This window comes from Pseudochaenichthys georgianus, chromosome 6 (assembly GCF_902827115.2).
Source record: "Pseudochaenichthys georgianus chromosome 6, fPseGeo1.2, whole genome shotgun sequence".
In the NCBI taxonomy this organism is placed as follows: domain Eukaryota; kingdom Metazoa; phylum Chordata; class Actinopteri; order Perciformes; family Channichthyidae; genus Pseudochaenichthys; species Pseudochaenichthys georgianus.
Window position 1 is genome coordinate 37,023,733 of NC_047508.1, and position 25,657 is coordinate 37,049,389.

General features: G+C 39.4%; 3 protein-coding genes across 5 annotated transcripts; all 3 read right to left on the bottom strand.

Moving 5' to 3' along the window:
• Positions 1–227: 227 nt before the first annotated feature.
• LOC117448700 (interleukin-1 receptor accessory protein-like) lies at positions 228–6,858 on the bottom strand. Of its 2 annotated transcripts, none has more exons than XM_034086053.2 (10): positions 6,580–6,858; positions 3,029–3,284; positions 2,541–2,724; positions 2,257–2,404; positions 2,113–2,175; positions 1,880–2,003; positions 1,617–1,762; positions 1,243–1,386; positions 1,002–1,154; positions 228–916 (listed from the first exon to the last, which is right to left on the bottom strand). In XM_034086053.2, exons 1-10 carry the CDS (start codon positions 6,812–6,814, stop codon positions 561–563), a joined length of 1,809 nt encoding a protein of 602 aa, XP_033941944.1. In that variant the 5' UTR covers positions 6,815–6,858; the 3' UTR covers positions 228–560. The 2 variants fall into 2 exon arrangements, with proteins under 2 accessions (XP_033941944.1, XP_071059673.1); XM_071203572.1 differs by lacking the exon at positions 6,580–6,858 and adding an exon at positions 4,235–5,440.
• Positions 6,859–8,088: 1,230 nt separating this feature from the next.
• LOC117448696 (interleukin-1 receptor type 2-like) lies at positions 8,089–16,017 on the bottom strand. Of its 2 annotated transcripts, XM_034086047.2 has the most exons (8): positions 15,621–16,017; positions 12,727–12,982; positions 12,095–12,254; positions 10,043–10,187; positions 9,890–9,952; positions 9,661–9,784; positions 9,402–9,547; positions 8,089–9,184 (listed from the first exon to the last, which is right to left on the bottom strand). In XM_034086047.2, exons 1-8 carry the CDS (start codon positions 15,853–15,855, stop codon positions 9,057–9,059), a joined length of 1,257 nt encoding a protein of 418 aa, XP_033941938.1. In that variant the 5' UTR covers positions 15,856–16,017; the 3' UTR covers positions 8,089–9,056. The 2 variants fall into 2 exon arrangements, with proteins under 2 accessions (XP_033941938.1, XP_033941939.1); XM_034086048.2 differs by lacking the exon at positions 9,890–9,952 and having other exon boundaries at positions 15,621–16,016.
• Positions 16,018–19,702: 3,685 nt separating this feature from the next.
• Positions 19,703–25,065, bottom strand: LOC117448015 (mannose-binding protein C-like). Its single transcript, XM_034085069.1, has 5 exons — positions 24,969–25,065; positions 22,759–23,056; positions 22,254–22,310; positions 21,896–21,946; positions 19,703–21,454 (listed from the first exon to the last, which is right to left on the bottom strand). The coding sequence occupies exons 2-5, from the start codon at positions 23,033–23,035 to the stop codon at positions 21,072–21,074; spliced, it is 768 nt and encodes a 255-aa protein (XP_033940960.1). The 5' UTR covers positions 23,036–23,056; positions 24,969–25,065; the 3' UTR covers positions 19,703–21,071.
• Between the last annotated feature and the right edge of the window lie 592 nt (positions 25,066–25,657).

Here is a 25,657-nt window from a genome sequence, read left to right on the forward strand (position 1 = left end):
CATATAACTATATATAAAATATATTTATTTGAAGTAAAATGGAGACTTTCTCGATAGGGGATCAAGTAAAACAGGTCATACACATGTTTGGTATACGCAGTGACAGGAAACAAATTATGATATTAAGAGCAGCATGATGTGACAACACTGATTATGTTTCTTCAGAACACTGACACAGAATGTGTGCCATGGCAGAACATGTTATAATAAAGAAGGGGAAACCTCTCTGAAAAATAAAACAGTGATTTTATTTAATACTTTGAAAGCAAAACATCAGCTGTAACAAAAATGCATAAATTATAGAACCAGAAGTCTATAGGCTGGTAACAAGAAGCATCCTACATTACTTATATAAGGACATTAAATGTCTTTGGGAAAAAGTCAACAATACAAGATTTTACAAGGAAATATAAGAAAAATGTCAAATATATATTTTAAGGATCTTCAGCTTGCCTACAATGTGTTTGTATACTGCATTTGTAGCATACTGTTTTCATCTTCAAGTCATATACTCAAAATGTATATGATAAAAGATATGTATTCTGATTTGCCTAAACATTTCACGGAACATCTTGACTTGTCTGAGGTAAAAGCTTTATTTTAGATGCGTGCTGCGGGGCAGGTAGGTGATAACGTAGCTGCTTCCAGAAGGGGGAGGAGGGCGGCATGGACCTCATGCCCTTCCAGGTGACACAGGCCCCAGCCTCACTTAACATCTGTAGGGCCTCTGGGAAGGAGCCAGATCTCAACACTTCTGTTTTCTCAGTTTTGATGAAAACCAAACGGGTCTGCCGCTCCACCAGCCCTGCATGGATGGCACTCAGCAGGCCAGATCCCGGACCGGCATCTGGAGAGGAGGGAACCAAAAGCACCGTGCGACTCTCCTCTATACAGTCCAACACGGCCTCCGCTACAGCTGCAACCAACCAGGGCTCAGATTATTTATTATTTCATTCAGATTTTTTGTTAGATTTTCTTCTGAGTATTTGTTAAATAGGTACCTTTTCCTGGTAAGACGTCGCGATCATAAAGGCAGAGACTGTAACCTAACCTCTCTTCCAAAACACTCTCCAGACACATCCTGTCATCTTCATTCAGTCCTGCGTCTGTGTCACTCTTGTAGCACATCAGAAAAGCATCATAGTTCTTTTCATCTAGGCACACAAACAACAGGGTTTTGTCACTGCTTGCTTACACATAAAGAAATGACGAATATGTGTCTCCATCATTTGAGAATCCCACCTGAGGTGCTGCTATGACAGCCAAGAGTGTCTCTTAGGAGAAGAGTGATGGTGATTTTGAACTTCACATAGATAACTACTGTCAAAACCGTCACCAACACAATGCTGACAATGCCAAGAGCCAGGGGAACATAAGAAGGGCGAGCTACAGGGAGAAAACAGATTAACATATATTTGTTTAAATGTAAGGTTGAAACACTAATATAAGGTCATTGATTGAAAGGGGACTGTCACTTACATTTGAATGGAAGCTAACTCAAACATTTCTGATTTTATATTTGGACTCAGCCCTCTCAAAAAGTTCAACTATGAGTTTATTTAAGATGAAAGTGAATCATATGAACATGCATTATATCTATCCACCATCTTACATACGTTTTTGGGACAAGCTGATGGTGACAAATGTTGAGGGTCCAGTAACAGTTTGCAGTTTACAGGTGTAATTTTTTAATAGATCCTCATCCGACACCTTTTTGAAAACTAGAGATGCCGTCATATTTATCCCGTCAGCATTTCTTTCCCTGGAAAGTAAAGGGAAAGTACAGGTGTTAGTTATGATAGCTGTATGTGTGTGTGAATATCTGGCTATAGACTGTATAACATTTTAACTTTCCGGTATATTTGTGTGAAACATTTACTTTGTGTAATTGTAGAAAACGGGAAAGCTGCTGTTTGTTTCCACAAATGAATCAGTGCTAAACCAGAACACCTCATCAGAGTCCGAATACATGAGAGCTTTACAATCAATCACCTTTGGAGAGCCTAGAAAGAAACATAGTTTACACAGTTCCATCATTTGTTCATTTAGTAAGAGGGTAAATGCGTGCGTTCATCCATGTGTGTGTATCCACGCTTCAAGATTTATGCTCACCCAAATTTACATAAATTACACCACTTTTTGGTGATATGATCACTGGAGGAAGTCGAAGTCTTTCTGGGTGAAGAAAGGGTGGACACATTTTATATCTGTTTTCTTCTAAATAGAAAAGTAAACATATGTAAGTGTTTTTCTTACCCTTTGGTTGGATATCAAGCACCACTGTAAAGGTCATGTTATATATTTTACCATAATACAGGTAAGATCTGGTACAGGTGTAGACACCATGGTCCTTCTCTTCAACACTTGGAAAGTAAGGAATGGCTTTTGGCGTTGACTCGCCTTCCTACAAGAAAAATGTACTTGTCAATTTAAGCATACAATGAATGAATAGAGATATGGCGTGATAATGTAAAAACAAATAATGCGCAATGCAGCTTTTAATTTCCCAATAAAATCAAGAATATCTTGAGTCGATTTACCTTGTACCATATAATGCCATTGCTGGTAATGTTGAGGGTGACAGCTGGTGTGTTTACATCAGGACAATTCAATGGGCAGGCCTCTTGTGAGTGACATGGGTGAGGGTAACGGCTCCTCTGCTCGCATCCTCTGGACTGTTTTGTACAAACTTTCAGTCTGAACCAAAGCTGGCTGCTGGTATTGCTGTCATGTCAAAAGATTTCACATTTAGGCTTTAAACATTTTGCAGAGGTTCTAAAAATAAGATAGAGGCGGCTTCAAGGAACAGTTTCTAAAAACAGACATTCATGGTCCCCATAAAGTCTGGACTGGTCCATGACTTGGATGGATTTGAGTGAAAAGACTTGTCCGCCAAGGAGGTTATGAAAACCTGTTTACATGTCCGAACTATTTATGTCACTATTCCTATCCTTGCTTAATGACAGATTCCGAGAATTTGATTGATTGTAAAAGAGAAATACTCTTTATCACTTGGTTTTGACTTTACCACAGAGAGCAGGAGTAATTCCCCTGGTGGTTTGCAGTGGCGTTGAGAATCACCAGGCTCCTCCCATGAACCAGCAGGTCCCTGTGCCTCTGCTCAGCTGACGACATGTTGGGGGTCTGATCCATCTCCTGGCTCGGGGGACTGGTCCAGATCAGCTCAGCATCACGGTGAGTATCCTCTCCTTTCAGAGAGCAGTTCAGCGCCACCATCTCACCAGCCTCCACATACATCTCTGTGGGGCTCCGGGGACACACACCTGCAAATGAGTGTCACACATTGGGTAGTTATAAAGGTTATCTTTATAAAAACTTGAACTGGCCTATGGCTTGTCACTTACAGTATATGTTCAGTGTGTCACCCTAGAATGTTAAATATTGACTGGAAAGATGATTGCTCTAAAAAATAATTAATCTAGATGGCACTTGGGTTGCAATTATTCATGTCCGACCTAGAGTATATGCTTCCTTCTGCTTGGTGATAAGGAAAGAAAATAGTTCCTACATAAACACTATTATTAAATGTCTGCTTTGATTGGCTTGTGAGAAAAAGTTGGTGAGATACTCAGATGGACAGAGGCATGTGAAAAGAAGAGAAGCCAAATCTGAATTGACTGTTGAATCACATGTTTGAAAACAAAATAAAACCAGTTTGTCTTATTTGACAGTTTGTGGGTTGGTAGCTGCGGTTTCTAACCACAGCCTAATGGTTTTACTGCCGGTTAATGCATTTTCCATCACACTGAAATAACAAGCTTAAAGAAAATAAGTGATTGGCAAATGTATCCAACATTTAAATGTGTATGCAATAGTTGCACAATGTTTAATATCCATGGTGATCATATCTGTATGCCACTATATAGCATAGAAACAGTCTGTGCAGTTATTGTATTTTGGGGGCAGTCAGGACATCAATGAAGATTCATTCTTGGTGGTTTTTCCCTACAGATTTATTCCAGCACTCTTCCAGTATTTTGAGTCATACTTTATTAAGCATTTACATGTTCTGATGCTATCATTTTACAATACATTTCAGAGGCATGGACCCAAACTATAGTTTAAAAAAAAGTAAGCAAAAATGTAACAAAGAAAGTGAAAAACACAAAATCAAATTCAGGCGGTAGGTATATAGATTCAACCTAACAGTATAAGCCTAAATAACAGTATAGCTTACAAAGAAAAAATACAACCTGTAACGGAACACAGTTACCTTTTTTTGTATCCTGATTACGTAATCCAATTATATGTAATCCATTACTCCCCACTGTCCCCAAGCCTGTCTATCCATCTATCAAGCCATCCAGAGGTGGGAGAAGTACTCAGATCTTGCACTTGAGTAAACGTAGAAGTACCAGAGCGTAGGAATACTCTGTTACAAGTAAAAGTTCTGCTTTCAAAGTGTTAATCAAGTACAAAAGTATTAGCATCAAAATATACTTAAAGTAAATACAAGTTAAAGGACTCATTGTGCAGACTGGTCCATTTAAGAATAATATTATATGTTCTGATTAAAACAATTGATGCAAAATGTTATCAAAGCTGGTAAAGGTGCAGCTAGTTTCAATGACTCTGTATACTGCAGCAGGGTAACTTATGAATTTACTCCAGGTGTAACTAAATTCTGATTTAAGTGTTGATTATATCACACATCATTAATCCAAATCTGTAAAATAACTAAAGGTATTAATTAAATGTAGTGGAGCAAAAGTACACCATTTACCTCTGATTTGCAGTGATGTACCTGAACGCGTTCAATGAACGATCGTTCATGAACGCGTTCATATTTTGGGCGAACGTGAACTGAACGTACTGTATTTCCGCTCGTTGAACGTAATTGAGAACGCGTTCATTCTCAGCGCTGTATAACGGCGTTCAAAAGTGCGTTCATTCTCAGCACTGTATTATAACGGCGTTCAAAAGTGTGCCAGATTTCATATGCCTTTCAGCCGAAAACCCAGTTAAAACACACCGTAAACAGGCTTCAAAATAATGCGGAAAACCACCCAATCTGGCAACAGCAAGCTGCCTGTGACGCGTACACGCCTGTCACCCCTGGCTGTCGCACTAAAATATAAATATACTAAATATATCAGACTCCTCACAACAAACAATGTGGAACCGCGGAACCGGCGAGCATTGAATGAATGAATGAATTAGTATGGACGAAGCCGAGAGCAGCTGCAGCAGCACTCGCTCAGAGTGAGACTCTACGGCAGGGGTGGGGAACTTCCGAGTCCGGCCTCCGGCCGTATACGGCCCGCGAGACAATTTGGTACGGCCCTCGAGGTAATTTATAAACACACGCAAAAAATAAAAAAATGAAATAAATCTAGACCGCAAAATAATTAAACAAGCGAGTACCTGTTTTTCCTGGCCAAGGTCAGGGTCCTTGAACACAACACGAGCCTAACGTGTCATCACGTGGTATATGTCTCGACTGACAGGGGTGCAGTTCTGACGGAGAGCACCAGAACGCCACTCCAGCACTTCAGAAATTGCAGTACCGATAAGTCCATACACATGCCGCAGTTTCTGCGTGTCTGTGTCTTTAGTTGAAAGCCCAGTGGCGATCTGCTCATCTGTCATACTGATCAGACAGTCAATAACTGTGTTGTTATCATTAGCATCTGGTTAGCTAGCTATGCTAACGAATATAAGAAGCTTTGTCTACAACCAGTGAGGTAAAGGCACATCTTTATATGATCATTATAGTTATGAAAAAATAAGAGAATAAAGTAAACAGGTATAAAATACTATATGACAGTTATTAATAAAGAAGAATACAGTTTCAAAGGGGAGTGATTTGTCAAATATCCATACATTAAAAGAAAATCTGCTTACAGTTGTGTTTGGGTGTTGAGAGATGTGTCCATAGATCTCCTAATGTTGCTCTCAAAGTGCAACAAATCTTGCCAGGGGAGCATGCCCCCCGGACCCCTCTAGAGGAGGTTAGGTCCCCCCCACTTAAATCATGTTCACATCACATGGATAGGAAACTAAATACATGTCCACACATCTTGTGTCCATAAATTATCTTTCTGTTTTGGTGGTCACGCCACACCCTGCACGTGCATGCATACGCGAGTCATGGTGAGATATCTGGATTAAGAGGTTGCTTTTTCTTTGCACAGAATGAAATGAATGGGCTGTGATTTTAGTTTTTTTAAGCAGAGGTCAATAACTTGTACGTCCCTCTGAGGATATTGTAAAAATTGAAATGGCCCATTAACATCCAGGAGACAAATAATAGCTCGCAGCAACGTATTGAAAAAATAACTATGAACTATAAATTAGTTCATTTTTGAAACCATGAACTTTAGTTCAACATTTTGAATTATGAACTATGAACTGAACTAGTTCATTTTAAAATTTGTGAACTGTGAACTGAACTAGTTCATGTAGAAAGTGAACTTTCCCAACACTGCTGATTTGTAGTAGTAGCATAACATGGACATGCTCAAGTAAAGTACAATTGTACTTAAGTACAGTACTTGAGTAAATGTACTTCGCACCTCTGCAGCCATCCAACCAAACCCTCTGAGAGCACGTGCTCACCTGTTAATGCTGAAAGGAGGAGAAACAGTGGGAGCACAAGCACTTTCTCCATCGTGATCCCCTGCAGCGCTGCACAGCAAACACTCAGTAGTCTCGTCATGAACCCTGCTCTGGACAAACTGTACCCACCCGCGGTTCTGCTGAGTTGAACATTTTTCTTAATCACGTGAAACCAATCTGAAGGAAGAGCGTCACATCGCCACCGCATGCTAACTTCCCCTGAATCCCCCATCATGAAAGTATTGTTTAAGGCTAATGATAAATGTCCTAATGTTAGCCTATGGATTGATGATGAGACGGTTAGCTGTCGTGATATTGACCTTTTCCCTATAGGAGAATAATATAGACGTCAACTAACAAAACTATCTTTTGTTAGTTTCGCTTCTTCAGCATTGACAGAGGCATCACTGTTGCGGCTTGGAAACGGGAAGGGAAACCCGCAATCGTTTCATAAAGATGTAGAGAAGTTTATATTAGCAGTTTTAGTAATAATAACCAGCGAAAATGATAAAAATCGACGCATTCACAATATTGACAGGGGGTCAACAGGAAAAGATCACGCGCAATGATTCAATGTTCCTCATGGCAGGAAAACTGGTCCAGTCTCTGGCTTAGGTCAGGAAACTGGTTAGGTCAGTCCAACAAGGCTCAACAAGTATGGATACAATTAAAAAAATAAACAGGGAATAAAAGAAAAAAAAGAAAAAGGATAAGCTAGACAAAAGATAGCACCACTGATTCAAAATGAGATTTAGATTTGAATGAAAGTGGATTTTAGAATTTGCTTTCGACACAATTAATAAAAGGAGTATTGAAGGAACATCAGTTGTTTCTAATTATGTGAAACTGTTCTATGCAGATGCAATATTATTTACTTAAGTAAAAGTAGCAATACCAAGATGAGAAAATACTCCTCTGCAAGTCTTCCATTCCAACATGTGTTTAAAATCTTAATTATATAGCTTTCAGAAATGATCAGAAACATTTGACACATGTCAAATATCAAAGTACACAACACGTCTCAAGTAATAAGTTGCATATATTATTGGAATAGTATAACTGATTCATCTGCATGTAAACTTAAATGTTGTCATGGTGGAGCTAATTATACAACTTATACAGTTGGGTGTCACAAGAAAATATCAAAAGCACTGTGAGATGATCAACAGGTAGGAATGCAGAAACAGCACACTTTATATTTTGTAACTGTATTGTAACATGACCCATAACACCAAGGCGACTCCCTTTTAAGTGAAATCCAACACGAAAATAAACTTTATTTTGATTTTCAAGTGTGCAACTGAGAAAACACAAGGGTGTTTTTTGTTGTGAAGAAGTCACAGGAAATGCAATGTGCACATTTGTTAGCGCAAAATAGGTCATCTGAAAGGCACCCACTAGGTGGCACAAGACAAAAGGTTTCCATTCACCTGAAATATCCTTATTGTGCTTCAGCAGTTCACAGAGCATGGGCTCCCCATACAACAATAAATGAAAAAAACAAGGCACTGAATTTGATGCTCTTTTAATATTTTACATCTTTCCTGTATAGCCCACCAGGCCTTTTCCACACAACACTCTGACATTTCACTGAAGGAAATACACGAATACATACTATAATTATTGATGAATGAAATGGTTAAGATCAACAACACATTTCTTTTTATCACAATGACAAGTCAATATGACTGCTGTGAAAAAGTCTGTTCCCCATGCGTTCAAACAAACAGGGGCCCATCACCTGTGGGTAGTTGGGAGAGATGATAAATGGGGCGGACACCACTTCACTAAGTCACTGCATTTTACCAGGATTACAGGAAAATAAGTGATGTTGAGGAAGAGCGGGTGGAGAAAATCAGTGTGTAACATTAGTTAAAGTGATTAAATAAAAGTTGTTAATTTTGAATCCTGAAAATCTGTAAACTATTATAACAATTCACGTTAAATATAAATGATCTGTTAAATATAGTTGGCAAGCTTACTTGCAGTATGACTTAACTTAAATATATACTGTACGACGCGTCACTGTTACAATGTGAGGTGCAGGTGAAAAAACAATATGGGGAGAGAGGGTTTTCTTTAAAAAATAAACAGAAGTTTTATTTCTTAGCCTTCCATATTCTTTTACAGGAACACAAAACTTCATGCCTGGTGCTGCGTTCACCAGCAAAGAACAAACACAAATGCCCCCCTCCCCTTTAAAACATTAGAACAGATATCTACATTATCAACGGAATGTGAAGAGTTTACAGTGATTAGTTATGTTAAAGATTGAATGTATTGAATTTCTACATACTGAAATTGGCATGCTAACCAACAACTCTAGCGGGGGTCTGACCCTGGGTTACTGACCTTATTTTTTTAGATATATTGACTGTATATTTAGATCGCATGGACCCAGTAGTAGAGGTGAAATGCTGCCCCCCATTTCTTTAGAACATATGGATAGGCAAAAACAATTGCAATTTTAATATGTCCTAACTCCTAAGTATAGTCTGATTTTTACGCATGCTGATCATTTTGAACCTCACATAGACAACTACTGCCAAAATCATCACCACAAAGCCAACAATGCCAAGAGCCAGGGGAACATGAGAAGGGGAATCTGTGGGGAGATAACAGTGGAAACATATTTGTATTAAACAGTCATTTCAAATTATTATAATGGTCGTAGACAGTCACTTGAACGAAAGCTAACTCTAACTAACATTTCTGATTTTATATTTTGACTCAGCCCACTTAAAAAGTACCACTATGAGTTTATGTAAAATTTGAGGGAAGGATATGAACATGAATTATATCTATCCGTCCTTCTTACATACGTTTTTGGGACAAGCTGATGGTGACACTTGTTAAGGGTCCAGCAACAGTTTGCAGTTTACAGGTGTAATTTTTTAATAGATCCTCATCTGACACCTTTTTGAAAACTAGAGATGCCGTCATCTTTATCTCTTCGCCATTTATTTCCCTGGAAAGGAAAGGGAAAGTACAGGTGTTAGTTATGATAGGTGTGTGTGTGAATATCTGGCTATGGACTGTATAACATTTGAACTTGCCGGTATATTTGTATGAAACATTTACTTTGTGTAATTGTAGAAAACGGGAAAGCTGCTGTTAGTTTCCACAAATGAATCAGTGCTAAACCAGAACACCTCATCAAATTCCGAATCCATGAGAACTTCACAATCAATCACCTTTGGAGAGCCTAGAAAAAGAGTTTACACAGTTCCATAATTTGTTCATTTAGTAAGAGGGTAAATACGTGTGTTCATCCATGTGTGTGTATCCACGCTTCAAGATGTATGCTCACCCAAATGTACATTAATTACACCACTTTTTGGTGACATGAACACAGGATATTTTACAGGTTTTTCTGGGTGAAGAAAGGGTGGAAACATTTTACATTGTGATTTCTTCAAAATACAAAAGTAAACATATACATACATACACGTGTTTTTCTTACCCTTTGGTTGGATATCAAGCACCACTGTAAAGGTCATGTTATATATTTGTCCATAATACAGGTAAGATCTGGTACAGGTGTAGACACCATGGTCCTTCTCTTCAACACTTGAGAAGTAACTGGCTTTTGGCGATGACTCGCCTTCCTACAAGGAAAATGAAGCTGTATTTTAAAAAAAGTGAATGAAAACGAGCCTTAAAGGTGGGGTAGGTAAGTTTGAGAAACCGGCTCAAGATACGCTTTTTGTTATATTCCATGGAATGCTCTTAACATCCCGATAGCAATGAATATCTGAAGTGCTTTGACAAAAAATTCATAAAAAAATGTCACCTGTGGAAGCCGTAGTACTGTAAAAAACATGACCAATCATTTTAGCCGGCCCGGCTAAAGTAACTGGATGGCCTACCTGCCTGCCAGCCTTCCATCTGTGCACAAACTTCTCTCGTGCTCTCATTGGTCATGTGCGCGTTTGTGTGTGTTGGAGGAGGGGCTCTGTAAGGAAGTGGCAAATTTTTTCCAGCTGTGTATTTTCAAATTCTAGCTCACTCGAGCTGGTTTCTCCAAAATTACCTACCCCACCTTTAAATATAGATAATGCATTATATTTCAAATTGGTTCATAACTAGGGTTGGATACCGAGAACCGGTTCCGGTTCGGAACCGGTTCCAACATTTCGATTCCAACGGTATCATTTAGAAATGTGAATTTCGGTTCCGCTTTTCGATTCCTGAGGAAATGTTTCTCGCCGCTCTCCGTAGCCTACTGCATGACTGCAGCGGGGCGGGAAATGTAGCGTTGTACCTACACTTCCTACAGTGTAACCTGAGACCAGGGCCGGCCCGTCGCACTGGCATTATAAATGTTCGCCTAGGGCGCCAGATCTGTGGAGGCGCTGCGCTGACAGCTCTGGGAGAAAAAATAAATGTTTTGACCGTTGGTGCTCATCCTAATTTTAGGCCTTGATGTAACAACATTCATAATTAAGTAAATGTAACACCCTTTTCATCCCGGTTACACTTTTCATTTGCCCTGTACGATGGGCGCTGCAAGTGATGAAAATGGGGGATGTTGGCTTATCTGGCAACCGCAGCTCACGAGGGTGCACTGGAACCGGCGCTGTTGTTATTAGCATCTGGTGCTAGCTGCTCTAACGGAAGAAGAAGAAGATGTTTCTACAATGATGTGGAGGGAGAGTCCTCTCCAGTCAGACTGAGAGGCTGATAACTTCAGCTCAGTGAGGTAAAGGACTCTCAGTGTTTAGATAGTTCACTTTAGTCTAAGTTATCTCAGTGGGTCTCAAACGTTTTGATCACAATTTATGTAAACACATATTTCCAAGGCACTCCTTTATAATTATTGGGATAAAACAGGTTTGAAATCATTCCAATGTAAACTATAGGACAGTAAACCAGACATATCGTTTTAAACTGGAGAGATAAAAAAATATGCATAAATAAAATAGTAAAATAAGATATGAATGAACAACAAAAATAAAATGCATTACATGTAGGCTATTTGTTATTTAATTATTCAAATGTAAACCGATCTTTTTCATATGGGTGTTTGGAGTTGTACCCCCTAGATCTAGTCTCTAGTAATTCTGCGTGTGCACCAGATTGAAGCATTTTACTTCAAAATGTTCAAACATTTCTTCCCGGTATGCCTGAGAGGCAGATATGCTTGTTTTTCTCAACAAGAACTGTTTTTAAAAGTTGGACTGTTGTAGCTTCAGGGGTTCTCAGGTTAAAGTTACATAGCAGTGAATATAAACAGACTGATTAATGTGAATATTACTTTAAACTAACCTGTGTAAAAGTTTCTCGAATAAATGTAATTTTTTTGGTGGAAGAAGCATGTATCATTTTTTTACCCTGCCCCTCAAAGAATCGGAATCGAGAACCGTTAAGAACCGGAATCGAAAAGTAGAATCGGAATCGGAATCGGAATCGTGGAAATTCAAACGATACCCAACCCTATTCATAACATGGGCTAAAACGTTCTTTCAGAACAATGACCACCAGACCAATGTGTGGGAATATGTTGTGCTTATACCTTGTGCCAAATGTCGTTGTTGCTGGTTGCAGCAGGTGCGTTTACATTAGGACAAATCAATCTGCAGACCTCCCGTGTATAACATATTTGAGGGTAGGTGCTTTCGTTTCTCTGCTTTGTGGTAACTGTCACCCTGAACCAGAGCTGGCTGCTGGAGTTGCTGTCATGACAATAAGGAAGAAAGTTAATATAAATGTTTCACTTTACATCTGAATACCAAACACTCATAATGAATGTGAAAATAAATCAGTTTCTCAATTATACATTTCCCTCTCGTAGTTTTGGTATCATTTTACAAGATTTGCACATGAAACTCAACATTTGTATCTTGATATGGTTATTAGAAAGCTGTGAACAGTTCAGGAAACAGGAAAGCTTTGATGTCTCTTTGTGATGTATTTGGTTTTCAAATGAAGACTTCAGGGGAGGCGTCCCTGGGATCTGGTTATTGTCCGTCATTACTAGCTTGCTTTGTATGAAGACATCCAGGACTATAAATATAAATGCGTTCTAATTTTAGGAGTCCATCTGCATGACTGGCAGCTAAATGCACAAAGATACTTATGCCACATTTGGTATACTGTCAGACCTTAAATAAAGTAATAATATAGGTAGCACTGATAAGTGTTTACCCCAGAGAGCAGGAGTAATTCCCCTGGTGGTTTGCAGTGGCGTTGAGAATCACCAGGCTCCTCCCATGAACCAGCAGGTCCCTGTTTCTCTGCTCAGCTGACGACATGTTGGGAGTCTGATCCATCTCCTGACTGGAGGGACTGGTCCAGATCAGCTCAGCATCACGGTGATTATCCTCTCCATTCAGACGGCAGTTCAGCGCCACCATCTCACCAGCTTCCACATAAATCTCTGTGGGGCTCCGGGGACACACACCTGCAAATGAGTGTCACACATTGGGTAGTTATAAAGGTTATCTTTATAAAAACTTGAACTGGCCTATGGCTTGTCACTTACAGTATATGTTCAGTGTGTCACCCTAGATTGTATAATGTTATACTGTATATTGACTGGAAAGATGATTGCTCTCAAAAATAATGAATCTAGATGGCACTTGGGTTGTAATTCTCAAAAACATTGGAAAAAAACAACAGCAATGTCTCTTTACAGAAATCATGAGTCGGTTACTGAATATAAGACTGACATTTTGTTATGGGCAGTTTCATGTGGGAACTATCTCCTTTCAAGTATATCAAAACAAGGAAGGAAACTCACATCTATGCAGGTATCATACTGGGGACAGCGCAAGAATTACACATTTCACACGTTTTCTCCTTCAGCTGAGCTGGTACAGAGACTCAGGGGAGTTTCATGTCCGAGAGCAGGGGTGTCAAACTCAACTTCATCGCGGGCCACATCAGCATTATGGTTGCACTCAAAGGGCCGGTTGTAACTTTAAGACTATGTAAAAATACATATATGGAGGCGTGTGGCGCAGTGGGCTAGTGCATTGGTGTTCGGATCAGGGGAGCACAGGTTCAAACCCCACTGCAGTCAGCATGTCGTTGTGTCCCTAGGCAAGACACTTCACCCCAAATTGCTCCTGTGGGGATTGCCCACAGTATTGAGTATGTAAGTCTAACATGTGATGTAATATATAAATATTTAATATATATAAATAATGTATTATATTACATTATTGCCTCTGCATTGGATTATTATCAGATAGGGTAATAACTTCATAAATAACTATGTCTGAAAGCAGAAGTCTTGGGCAAATAATTGCAAGTCTCTTCAGTGAGAATGTCACAAAATTATTTAACAAGAAAAGCCAAATTCTGAAAGTAAAAAAAAAAAAGATTGACATTTTGAAAAAAACAAGTGATATTTTGAAAAAAAGGCAAATTCTAAGAAAAAGGCACATTTTGAAGAAAGAAAAGTCAAATTCTGGAAAAAAAGGCATATTTGAGATGCATTGTGGGACATGTACTTTATGGACAACGTGCTTCTGTAAATCGGCATGTAACCGTATAATAAACATATTATCTTATTTCAGAGCTCTGGCGGGGCCACATAGAATGAGCCCCGGGCCTTGAGTTTGACACCCCTGTCCTATAGAATTATGCTTCCTTCTGCTTGGTGATAAGGAAAGAAAATAGTTCCTACATAAACACTATTATTACATGTCTGCTTTGATTGGCTTGTGAGAAAAAGTTGGTGAGATACTCAGATGGACAGAGGTACAGTGCATGTGAAAAGAAGAGAAGCCAAATCTGAATTGACTGTTGAATCACATGTTTGATTACAAAATAAAACTAGGTTGTCTTATTTGACAGTTTGTGTAGCTGCGGTTTCTAACCACAACCTAATTGTTTTGCTGCCTGTTAATGCATTTTCCATCAAAGATCAAACTAAAATAACAAGCTTAAAGAAAATAAATGATTGGCAAATGTATCCAACATTTAAAAGTGTATGCAATAGTTGCACAATGTCAGACAATATCCATGGTGATCATATCTGTATGCCACTATATAGCATAGAAACAGTCTGTGCAGTTATTGTATTTTGGGGGCAGTCAGGACATCAATGAAGATTCATTCTTGGTGGTTTTTCCCTACAGATTTATTCCAGCACTCTTCCAGTATTTTAAGCCTATTTTTAGCATACTTTATTAAGCATTTACATGTTCTGATGCTATCATTTCACACTACATTTCAGAGGCATGGACCCAAACTATAGTTTAAAAAAAACAGAAATGCTCCATTTTAGATTAATACATAACAATAACCCAAAAAATGTAACAAAGAAAGTGAAAAACATAAAAGCAAATTCAGATGGTAGGTATATAGATTCAACCTAACAGTATAAGCCTAAATAACAGTATAGCTTACAAAGAAAAAATACAACCTGTAACGGAACACAGTTACCTTTTTTTGTATCCTGATTACGTAATCCCATTATATGTAATCCATTACTCCCCAAGCCTGTCTATCCATCTATCAAGCCATCCAGAGGTGGGAGAAGTACTCAAATCTTGTACTTGAGTAAAAGTAGAAGTACCAGAGTGTAGGAATACTCTGTTACAAGTAAAAGTTCTGCTTTCAAAGTGTTAATCAAGTAAAAGTACAAAAGTATTAGCATCAAAATATACTTAAAGTAAATACAAGTTAAAGGACTCATTGTGCAGATTGGCCCATTTCAGAATAATCTTATATGTTCTGATTAAAACAATTGATGCATTCAAATGTTATCAAAGTTGGTAAAGGCGCAGCTAGTTTCAATGACTCTGTATACTGCAGCAGGGTAGCTTATGAATTTACTCCAGGTGTAACTAAATTCTGATTTAAGTGTTGATTATATCACACATCATTATCCAAATTTGTAAAATAACTAAAGGTATTAATTAAATGTAGTGGAGCAAAAGTACACCATTTACCTCTGATTTGTAGCATAACATGGACATGCTCAAGTAAAGTACAAGTACCTCACAATTGTACTTAAGTACAGTACTTGAGTAAATGTACTTCGCACCTCTGCAGCCATCCAACCAAACCCTCTGAGAGCACGTTCTCACCTGTTAATGCTGAAAGGAGGAGAAACAGTGGGAGCACAAGCACTTTCTCCATCGTGATCCCCTGCAGCGCTGCACAGCAAACACTCAGTAGTCTCGTCATGAACCCTGCTCTGGACAAACTGTACCCACCCGCGGTTCTGCTGAGTTGAACATTTTTCTTAATCACGTGAAACCAATCTGAAGGAAGAGCGTCACATCGCCACCCTATGCTAACTTCCCCTGAATCCCCCATCATGAAAGTATTGTTTAAGGCTAATGATAAATGTCCTAATGTTAGCCTATGGATTGATGATGAGATGGTTAGCTGTAGTGATATTGACCTTTTCCCTATAGGAGAATAATAAAGACGTCAACTCACAAAACTATCTTTTGTTAGTTTTGCTTCTTCAGCATTAACAGAGGCATGCATCACTGTTGCGGCTTGGAAACGGGAAGGGAAACCCGCAATCGTTTCATAAAGATAAAGAAGTTTACAGTAGCAGTTTTAGAAATAAAGACAATGCAATTCCTGAAGAAATTGCTAGTAGGAATGCTTTATGCTGAAAATCTATTTTTAAGAGTGCGTTTAAGACCTTCCTTTTTGATAAAGTTTATAGTTAGGGCTGATTAGATTCAGCCTCTAGTTTTGCTGATATAGGCTTGGTTTTGTCGGGGGACATCTTACTTCTTCCTTCTCTCTGTCTATAGCCTACCTGTGTACTCTCATGTTCCAATTAACCCAGCTTCCCCAAATCTCTTTCTTTTTGGTGTCTATATACGCTGGGATCCGGAGTCATGGATGATCCTGTTGCTGCGGTCCTGTGTCCTGGATCGCGAGACCTGGATCTTGAGTCATGGCTGTGCCTGTTGCTGTGGTCCTGGATGGATATCCTCATGGATTCATCTTCCTATTATACACACATGCATTTCCAAACATTTGGACTACCTATGTTGCAAATGTATTATCTTTTCAATTTACACACGGCATCTATTGCACGTCTGTCCGTCCTGGGAGAGGGATCCCTCCTCTGTTGCTCTCCCTGAGGTTTCTCCCATTTTTCCCTTTAAACTGTGGGTTTTCTCCGGAAGTTTTTCCTTGTACGATGTGAGGGTCTAAGGACAGAGGGTGTCGTATTGTCATACTGATATTCTGTACAAACTGTGTGAAGTCCACTGAGACAAATGTAACATTTGTGATATTGGGCTATATAAATAAACATTGATTGATTGATTGATAAACTGCTATGCTGAAATGTAATGTGTAAGAAGAAAGTGAAGAATTTAGATTGAAATGATACATGAACACTGGGGGCTTGAATGTGTGATAAGAGAATTCAATAAAGTAAAAAGGCTTGGATAAGCAGTAGAATATTTGAACTGCAAACTTTTGAACTAACTTGATTGCAATGACCTGTCGCCATGGCAACGGTATTTGATGACACCCCATAATATGCTTAGATGTGTTGATGGCTGCATCGTTCCCAAACCTGTGAAGTTTTTTGCCGTTTGGAGCATTTTCCCTGAAGTTATAAGAAAACCATGGTTCATGGCGAGTCTTGTGTTACTATGGCAACGGCATTTGGAGAAATCTCAAAACTGTCACGTAGATGTCGTCACGGCTGGACTGTTAGCACACGTGAAATTTAAGCACTTTTTGGGGCGCAGAGGCATGCCAGGGGGGGGCGCGAGAGACCAGGAGGAAAAATGGTTATTAAAAAAATAAATTAAAAAAAAAAGATAAAAAAATCATAATTTGAAAAATTATTGATTCGAAAATAATATGATGCAGTACTATTACGTCTGGGTCTCTGTGTTTCATTAAAGCTCGACTCTGTGTGTGTGTGTGTGTGTGTGTGTGTGTGTGTGTGTGTGTGTGTGTGTGTGTGTGTGTGTGTGTGTGTGTGTGTGTGTGTGTGTGTGTGTGTGTGTGTGTGTGTGTGTGGAACGAGCCATGTTGTGTGCGCGAGAGAGAGAGCCCACCGGTAGGCTACTGGAGATCGTTGTTGTTAGCTTCTGGTGCTAGCGAGCTACGCTAACAGATATAAGGAGTTTTTTCAACAACAAAGTGGAGGAGAGTCCTCTCCTGTCAGACTGAGAGACTCAGTGAGCTAAAGAACTCTCTCAGTGGGTCTCAAACGTTTTGGTCACCATTAATGTAAACAATTATTTCCGAGGCACACGTTTATATGATCATTATAGTTATACAAAAATAAGAGAATAAATGAAAAACAGGTATGAAATAGTACTATATGACAGTAAAACAAGAATACAGTTTTAAAAGGGTGATTTGTAAAATATCCATAAAGAAAAAGTAAATCTGTTTACAGTTCTGTTTCAAATGGGTGTTGAGAGATGTAGGCTATCCATAGATCTCTTCATTTTGCTCTCAAAGTGCACCAGATTGATGCATAAAAATAAATCTTCCCGGGGGAGCTTGCCCCCGGACCCCCCTATGTGAGGTCCACACACCACCTGTAAAAATAGCACTTTACCCCTGCTTACACCTATATGCCGTGAGCTGATATCGAGCCTTCATTGTAACTGTCGCGGGTACATTGTGTATTTGCGTGGGGATTGTTGCAGTAGAACATTCAACTGTAGCGACCGGTACATTAATGGGAAACCCTAAATGTTTGAGCACCCTCTATGAAACGTCAAGCTACCCTACAGCACCCCCAAAATAAATCTCTGGCGCCGCCACTGAGCCTGACTATTTGTGTTGGGGGGGCCCGACTTTTTTTTTTCTCCAAAGGGGGGGCCTGACAGAAAAAGTTTGAGAACCACTGCTCTAACGGTTTCAACATAAACTGTACCGAAAATAAATACCTCACGATGTCTATCTAATTATGAACTTGCTTTACTTTCACGGAACACATTTTTCGTGATAACAAACAAATGTAACAAAGTAACATATTTACCAACACATGTTCGACGCCACTACATACTGACATTTAAATGTGTGCTACGTCGGTTCAGCAATTCTCCGCAAGAGTTTTTGAAATTGGTCCGTGCGCAAAGCATTGTGGGGATTTTAAGGACGCGAAGTCTACCCATGTGCAGCCTCGAAATCTCCCCCAAACCAAGGATTCCTCGGTGGAATTACAAGTATGCTGGAGATTGGAACAGTCCTTCGGCGGCACTCGATGACGTAGCATCCTTGAAATATTGGCTTGGAAGCCAGAATCCTCGAGATTGAGAAACGGCCACTGTTTTGAGACAAATGTTCCGCCGGTCTCGGCTAAAATCTACTCGTGTCACTCGGTTATTTTCGGAAACCACGTGATGGCCTGCTGATGACGACATTTCCGCATGGTTTCAAAGTAAGAGCATGATGGTTTGTTTAATGCACTGTTTTTGTATTATAATGAACAGCGGAACGTTAGATGCATTCTTTATCACCATCATCATCATCATCATGTTATAGTGATACAGTTAGTTTGCGTTAGTTTATCTGTTGAATACAGCATATATCGACTTAGGCTACGCCACTTTCGGGTCCCGGGTACCAGCTTTTCTTGTAAACACAACCAAAGCTCAGGGTTTGCAGCTTGCTTGATTAACAATGATTGTAATACATCATCTGACCACCAAGGATCAGTAGCCTGTCACTAATCTCTTGTAATCTATTGTCTGATCCCTGTGAGAGTGGAGGCCCCAGTTTATAAAGACCATGCCTCTTTTGCTCCGTGCCATCTGGACTACAACTCTCACTAAGCCTGGTGCTGTGTGCGATGATATCAGAACAGAAAAAATAAAGTATTTGGGAATCAGCTTTAGCTTTCCTGTTGTATTGTGTGATGATGACAATTGACAAGTGAACCCAAGCGGATAAAGTGGATATAGCGGATATATTTTTTGTACTGCACTTATTGTTGCATTATATTTGAATACAAATGTTTCCAATAATAATACCAGTGCAATCTCATCCACAGCATGGTGAACAAATCTGTCACTAGGTCCGAGACCCCAAAGTGATTTCTTGATTTAGTTAAAAAAAATTAAGAAGTTCATTATTAACAATATGTCAGCCCAGATTTACAATGAAATATGATTAATTTATGACTTCTAAAGCAAAAAAATGATGGAATCCTGCAAACATAGTGTTGATGATTATCTTGTCTTTTATTTATTTGAATAGCAATCAAATCCGCTTTGAGCCAGTGAGAATAAAACCCACCAGTAAGCAAAAGATAAAACACCCAAATGAAAGCTGGAGATGGAGCAAAATCAACACAATGATGAGGGGGTGTGTGTGTTTTGGCTCCTCTTGGCTGGTGTTGGAATTTGTTGATTGGTGGGAATGTGTATGGATCTTTGTGTCTGCAAGTGTCTCTCAACATCTAGGTTTTCTCGGTTTAGTAGGATTACACTGTTTAAAAGCTGGGTGTCTAGTTAGCATCTCTTTTAGAAAATAATTTCTGGAACAGTTTTGGCATTTGTTGGGAAGCTGATATTCTCATATTGCTCAACAAGATATTACATAATGAATCTACTGATATTTTTTATATTTGCAAGAATTCCCATGAAAAAACCAATAAGCATTGGTCTTATACCGAGGAGCTTTTTTTCTGTGCATCAGAGCTTCCACTTTGTGCAAGAACACAGCATCACCTCACAGGAGTGACATGGCCTCATTACTATGGTCACAGTTTATTTTAGCCTTAGTAAATACCCTCCAACACCCTGAATCCGCAGCAGGAAATAGTCCCTAACAAATACACCATTTACTCCTACTTGAGTAAATCACACGGCTAACAGCTGTTTTAGCTATTTTAGCTATACTTGACTTTTTAAAGACCTTACCTTAGAACAAATGGGTGTAAGGTAATGCCACAGACATGAGGTCAAAAGGTAATCATTTTTTGAATCTAGAACAGGGGTGTCCAAACTTTTTTCAACGTATGAAGGCTGGGCAGCTCACTAAGTTCAGTTATAAATTAGGAAAATCAATCAAATGTATGTAAATGATGCTTGTGACTGTTGGCAGCTCATCCCTTAAAACAGAAGCCTCACATTGATTATAATAAGGAGAAATAGAAAGGGTGTATTTCTATCTTGTGATGTAAACAGGTCATTGGGTTTTTTTCTTATCAACTAAGATACGTTAGAACGTTTTTCCAACTTTAATTGACTGAATTTATTTGAAAAGTGGTCTTATTAACACATGAATACACAACTATACCATATTGTGAATTTTCCCGAATAATGACGTTTGTTAAAGGCACACACTGGTAAGTTAATGTTAATGTATTAAACAGTGTGGCCTAGGCTCGTCTATGTTCTTCGATTCATTCCGTTTTAAATGATACGTTTTAATCAGAGGTCACTTGGCAAAGGTTTTAAGAACTTGTCTGGGTTTGATATCTTTGTGTGATGTTGGCCATCAGATGCTTACACATACCTTTGAGGTGAATATTTATTTATTTTCGTTGGATATAAGCATGAGCGAATACATATTTTTTCATTTACATTTTATAACTGACAAATTATGTAACCATTGTTGGTGCATTCAGTGGTCACTTCCCAGAAGCCATTTTCTGTCAACCTTGTGCAGCCGGTACCCTGGATGGATTTGTCTGGCTGCCCATTCCCCCACTTGGTAAAGGTCAGAGCTCGGTTCTTCATATCGGTTTGAAAATTCCCCTTCGCTTTGTTATTGTTGACGTTGATCCAGGCTTCTTTGTAAATGTCCCCATAGATCTGAGTCAGCATGTTGTTCTCCTCCTCGTTCTGGGGCAAAGCCAGCTCCAAGCCTTGTTGTGTGCAGAACTCGACGGCAGTGGAGAAAAAATCTCTCTCCTTGTAGGACACAAATAATTTCTGACCAACTGTCCGAACAAAGTCGTAGTTTATAGCTAAAAAGAGAAGAGCGTATTTTCAGAAAAAAACAAATATAACTGTTTTTACAAACTCAAAATGTTTTTTTGAATCTCAAGTTCCTCTCTGTTCTTTTTCTGACAGTAAAACCTTTTTACTCTTTTACCTCCTGATTCAGACAAATTACATTCCTCTCAATGTCTACATTAAAAAAGCTTGAATTTACTCAGTTCTCTTACAATGTTTTATTTCCCCGTATGGTTGGCAGCTTGGTGAACAGGAACCCCAAACAGGACATTTCATTTTGTTAATGCCAAAAAAAACAATATAGTCTAGTGTTTCCGTGATCTAGTGTTTTTTTTTATTCCACTGTTTTCCCTATTTTAGCTTTTTGAGCACATTAAGACAGTTGAGTTTTAAAACAGCTAACGTCAGACACTTTCCAAAAAGCCATTATGGTGTTTCAAAGAGGTACTTACCCAGCACGAACTTAGAAAATCTCTCTGTTAAGGTTGTGAAGTCATCACAATCTGGATTAAACACATTAAATTCAATTACCTAAATTGTAATACTTTGGAGCTCACATGTGATTATATCAGGGCTGCTCGATTTGGAAAAAATAACTATTTGAGATCATTTTGATCAATTGCGATATGTTACAATGAAAACAGTCAAATGTGCACATGTTGTAGTATGGAGTTGAACACTCTATTGTAAATGACAAAAAGTCATTTGTTTAGCTTAGCAAAGCTTATGATTTTTTTTCACAACTATAATGAGTTTTGTTATATATACTGTATATATATATATATATATATATATTGTATAATATCTTACCCTGGCAAACTCCAGGTCCTCCACCTGGTCCAGGATCTCCTGTAGGACCCACATTTCCTGTAGAGCGAGAACAAAATACCTGAATTCTCCTTCTCAGGGAATGCTCAATGTTTCTTATTGGTTAATTCATAATGAATACATTATAAAGTGTTACATTCAACATCTTGACACAAGAGGCACAACAGTGAGAATTTAGGGGACACCTTAATGGGTCAGGAGTTAGCGGGAAGCAAGCTCAATATCGATCAAAGGCATTCCAACCATTCAAGCACAATAGATGTAACAGTAGGCCTTAAAGAGGACATGTTATGATACGTTTAAAGTTCACATTTGTATAGTGTGCTTCTACTCGGACACGTTTACATGCTTTAATGTTCAAAAAGGTCTTTATTTTTCTCGTACTGCCCGTGGCAATGTGCCAGAATTCAGACAAAAAGCATGGTCTGAGTTTGGTCAGAAATAAAACTCTTCAGAACACTACTCTGCTGAAGTTGAAAATACCCACCTTTTTGACCAAGAGGACCAGGACCAGCAGCAGGTTCCCCAGGTCTCCCAGAGACACCAGGTGGTCCACGTGGGCCAGTTGGACCACCAGATAGCGCATCAAGACCAGCTCTCCCATTAAGACCATGTTTCCCATCAAGACCAGCTCTCCCATTAAGACCATGTTTCCCATCAATACCAGGTGGCCCAGGTTCCGGACAAGAACATGCTGTCTGCCCATTAATAATATTGCTGCCAATAAAATTCAACAGGCAGACAACGCAGAATAGGGGCCACATCTTGATCTTCTCAGTGTAGAACTGAAATGTATATGAAATATAGTTGAGCATTTTCTATTATAGAGCTTCACTAGAAATATGTGTATCATAATTTAGAACCAATAGTTTGTAGCTGAATGTACACTGAACAAAAATATAAATGCAACACTTTTGTTTTTGCTCCCATTTTTCATGATTTTTCAAAGATCTAAAACATTTTCTATATACACAAAATAACCATTTCTCTCAAATATTGTTCACAAATCTGAAAAAAATCTGTGATAGTGAGCACTTCTCCTTTGCCGAGATAATCCATCCCACCTCACAGGTGTGGCATATCAAGATGTTGATTAGACAGCATGATTATTGCACAGGTGTGCCTTAGGCTGGCCACAATAACAGGCGACTCTGAAACGTGCAGTTTTGCTTTATTGGGGGGGTCTGGGGGGGTCCGAAAACCAGTCAGTATCTGGTGTGACCACCATTTGCCTCACGCAGTGCAACACATCTCCTTCACATAGAGTTGATCAGGTTGTTGATTGTGGCCTGTGGAATGTTGGTCCACTCCTCTTCAATGGCTGTGCCAAGTTGCTGGATATTGGCAGGAACTGGAACACGCTGTCGTATACGCCGATCCAGAGCATCCCAAACATGCTCAATGGGTGACATGTCCGGTGAGTATGCTGGCCATGCAAGAACTGGGATGTTTTCAGCCTCCAGGAATTGTGTACAGATCCTTGCAACATGGGGCCGTGCATTATCATGCTGCAACATGAGGTGATGGTCGTGGATGAATGGCACAACAATGGGCCTCAGGATCTCGTCACGGTATCTCTGTGCATTCACAATGCCATCAATAAAATGCACCTGTGTTCGTCGTCCATAACATACGCCTGCCCATACCATAACCCCACCACCACCATGGGCCACTCGATTCACAACATTGACATCAGAAAACCGCTCACCCACACGACGCCACACACGCTGTCTGCCATCTGCCCTGAACAGTGAAACCCGGGATTCATCGTGAAGAGAACACCTCTCCAACGTGCCAGACGCCATCGAATGTGAGCATTTGCCCACTCAAGTCGGTTACGATGATGAACCGGAGTCAGGTCGAGACCCCGATGAGGACGACGAGCATGCAGATGAGATTCCCTGAGACGGTTTCTGACAGTTTGTGCAGAAATTCTTTGGTTATGCAAACCGATTGTTGCAGCAGCTGTCCGAGTGGCTGGTCTCAGAGGATCTTGGAGGTGAACATGCTGGATGTGGAGGTCCTGGGCTGGTGTGGTTACACGTGGTCTGCGGTTGTGAGGCCGGTTGGATGTACTGCCAAATTCTCTGAAACGCCTTTGGAGACGGCTTATGGTAGAGAAATGAACATTCAATTCACGGGCAACAGCTCTGGTGGACATTCCTGCTGTCAGCATGCCAATTGCACGTTCCCTCAAAACTTGCGACATCTGTGGCATTGTGCTGTGTGATAACAATGCACGTTTCAGAGTCGCCTGTTATTGTGGCCAGCCTAAGGCACACCTGTGCAATAATCATGCTGTCTAATCAGCATCTTGATATGCCACACCTGTGAGGTGGGATGGATTATCTCGGCAAAGGAGAAGTGCTCACTATCCCATATTTTTTCAGATTTGTGAACAATATTTGAGAGAAATGGTTATTTTGTGTATATAGAAAATGTTTTAGATCTTTGAGTTCATCTCATGAAAAATGGGAGCAAAAACAAAAGTGTTGCATTTATATTTTTGTTCAGTGTAAATTGGTATTTTCCATGCACTTATAGATGTAGGTTCTGGAAATATTCCAAACAGAGGTATACTACCATCTAAATTAATACAAAACTACAGGCTAAATGTAATTCGTGAAACATGAAAAGTTTATAAGGACTTAATAACATAATCAAGTAATAAATAGTGATAAGCAGAGAATAACTCACCGTATAAATGAGAGTGATCTGCTGTGTGCTGCTTCCTCTCTACTTCCAAAGAAAAATGTTTCATGTATGAGTGATCTGGTCTGATGGAACAACAGATGCAAAGTTTGGGATTTTTCTTAGAATAGAGGAAGTTTATCAGCCCAAGATCCTCCCTCTTTTTTTAACCCAATAATGACATAGTGTAGTGATAAGATACATAACTTAACTTTGTTTCAATGAGATAACATAAGAATTGCATCGACTTTGCACCCTGAGCTGTGATTTTAGGTGGCCATGTTGCATTAAAAGATTCAAGTACACATATTTAAAGTTTGGTGACTGGATCTTTGCTATCTCAGCGACAAAATCAGTCCACAGACAATGGGTGGGTGGAGGCTGCAAAAAACTCAGGAGCAGCTTGTCAGTCCCATTTAGGATTGAGCCATTGTTGTTGCTGCTAGTTTAGAGGGTAACCCCTTCACTTTTATCAGCAGGTGGTATTGAGTAATATTAGAATTTCTTTACCGACAAACAAAGTATACACTGCAAAGCTACAGTACTAAGGACTTCATTCTCTTTCAATGGACTGCACACTCACTATTGCTAAAACATGCTAAAACATTTAAAATGATGCTTAGGCATGCTAAAATGAATGAACCTCACTGCTGTATACTTTTACTGGGGCATATGCTTTACGAATACATATTTTT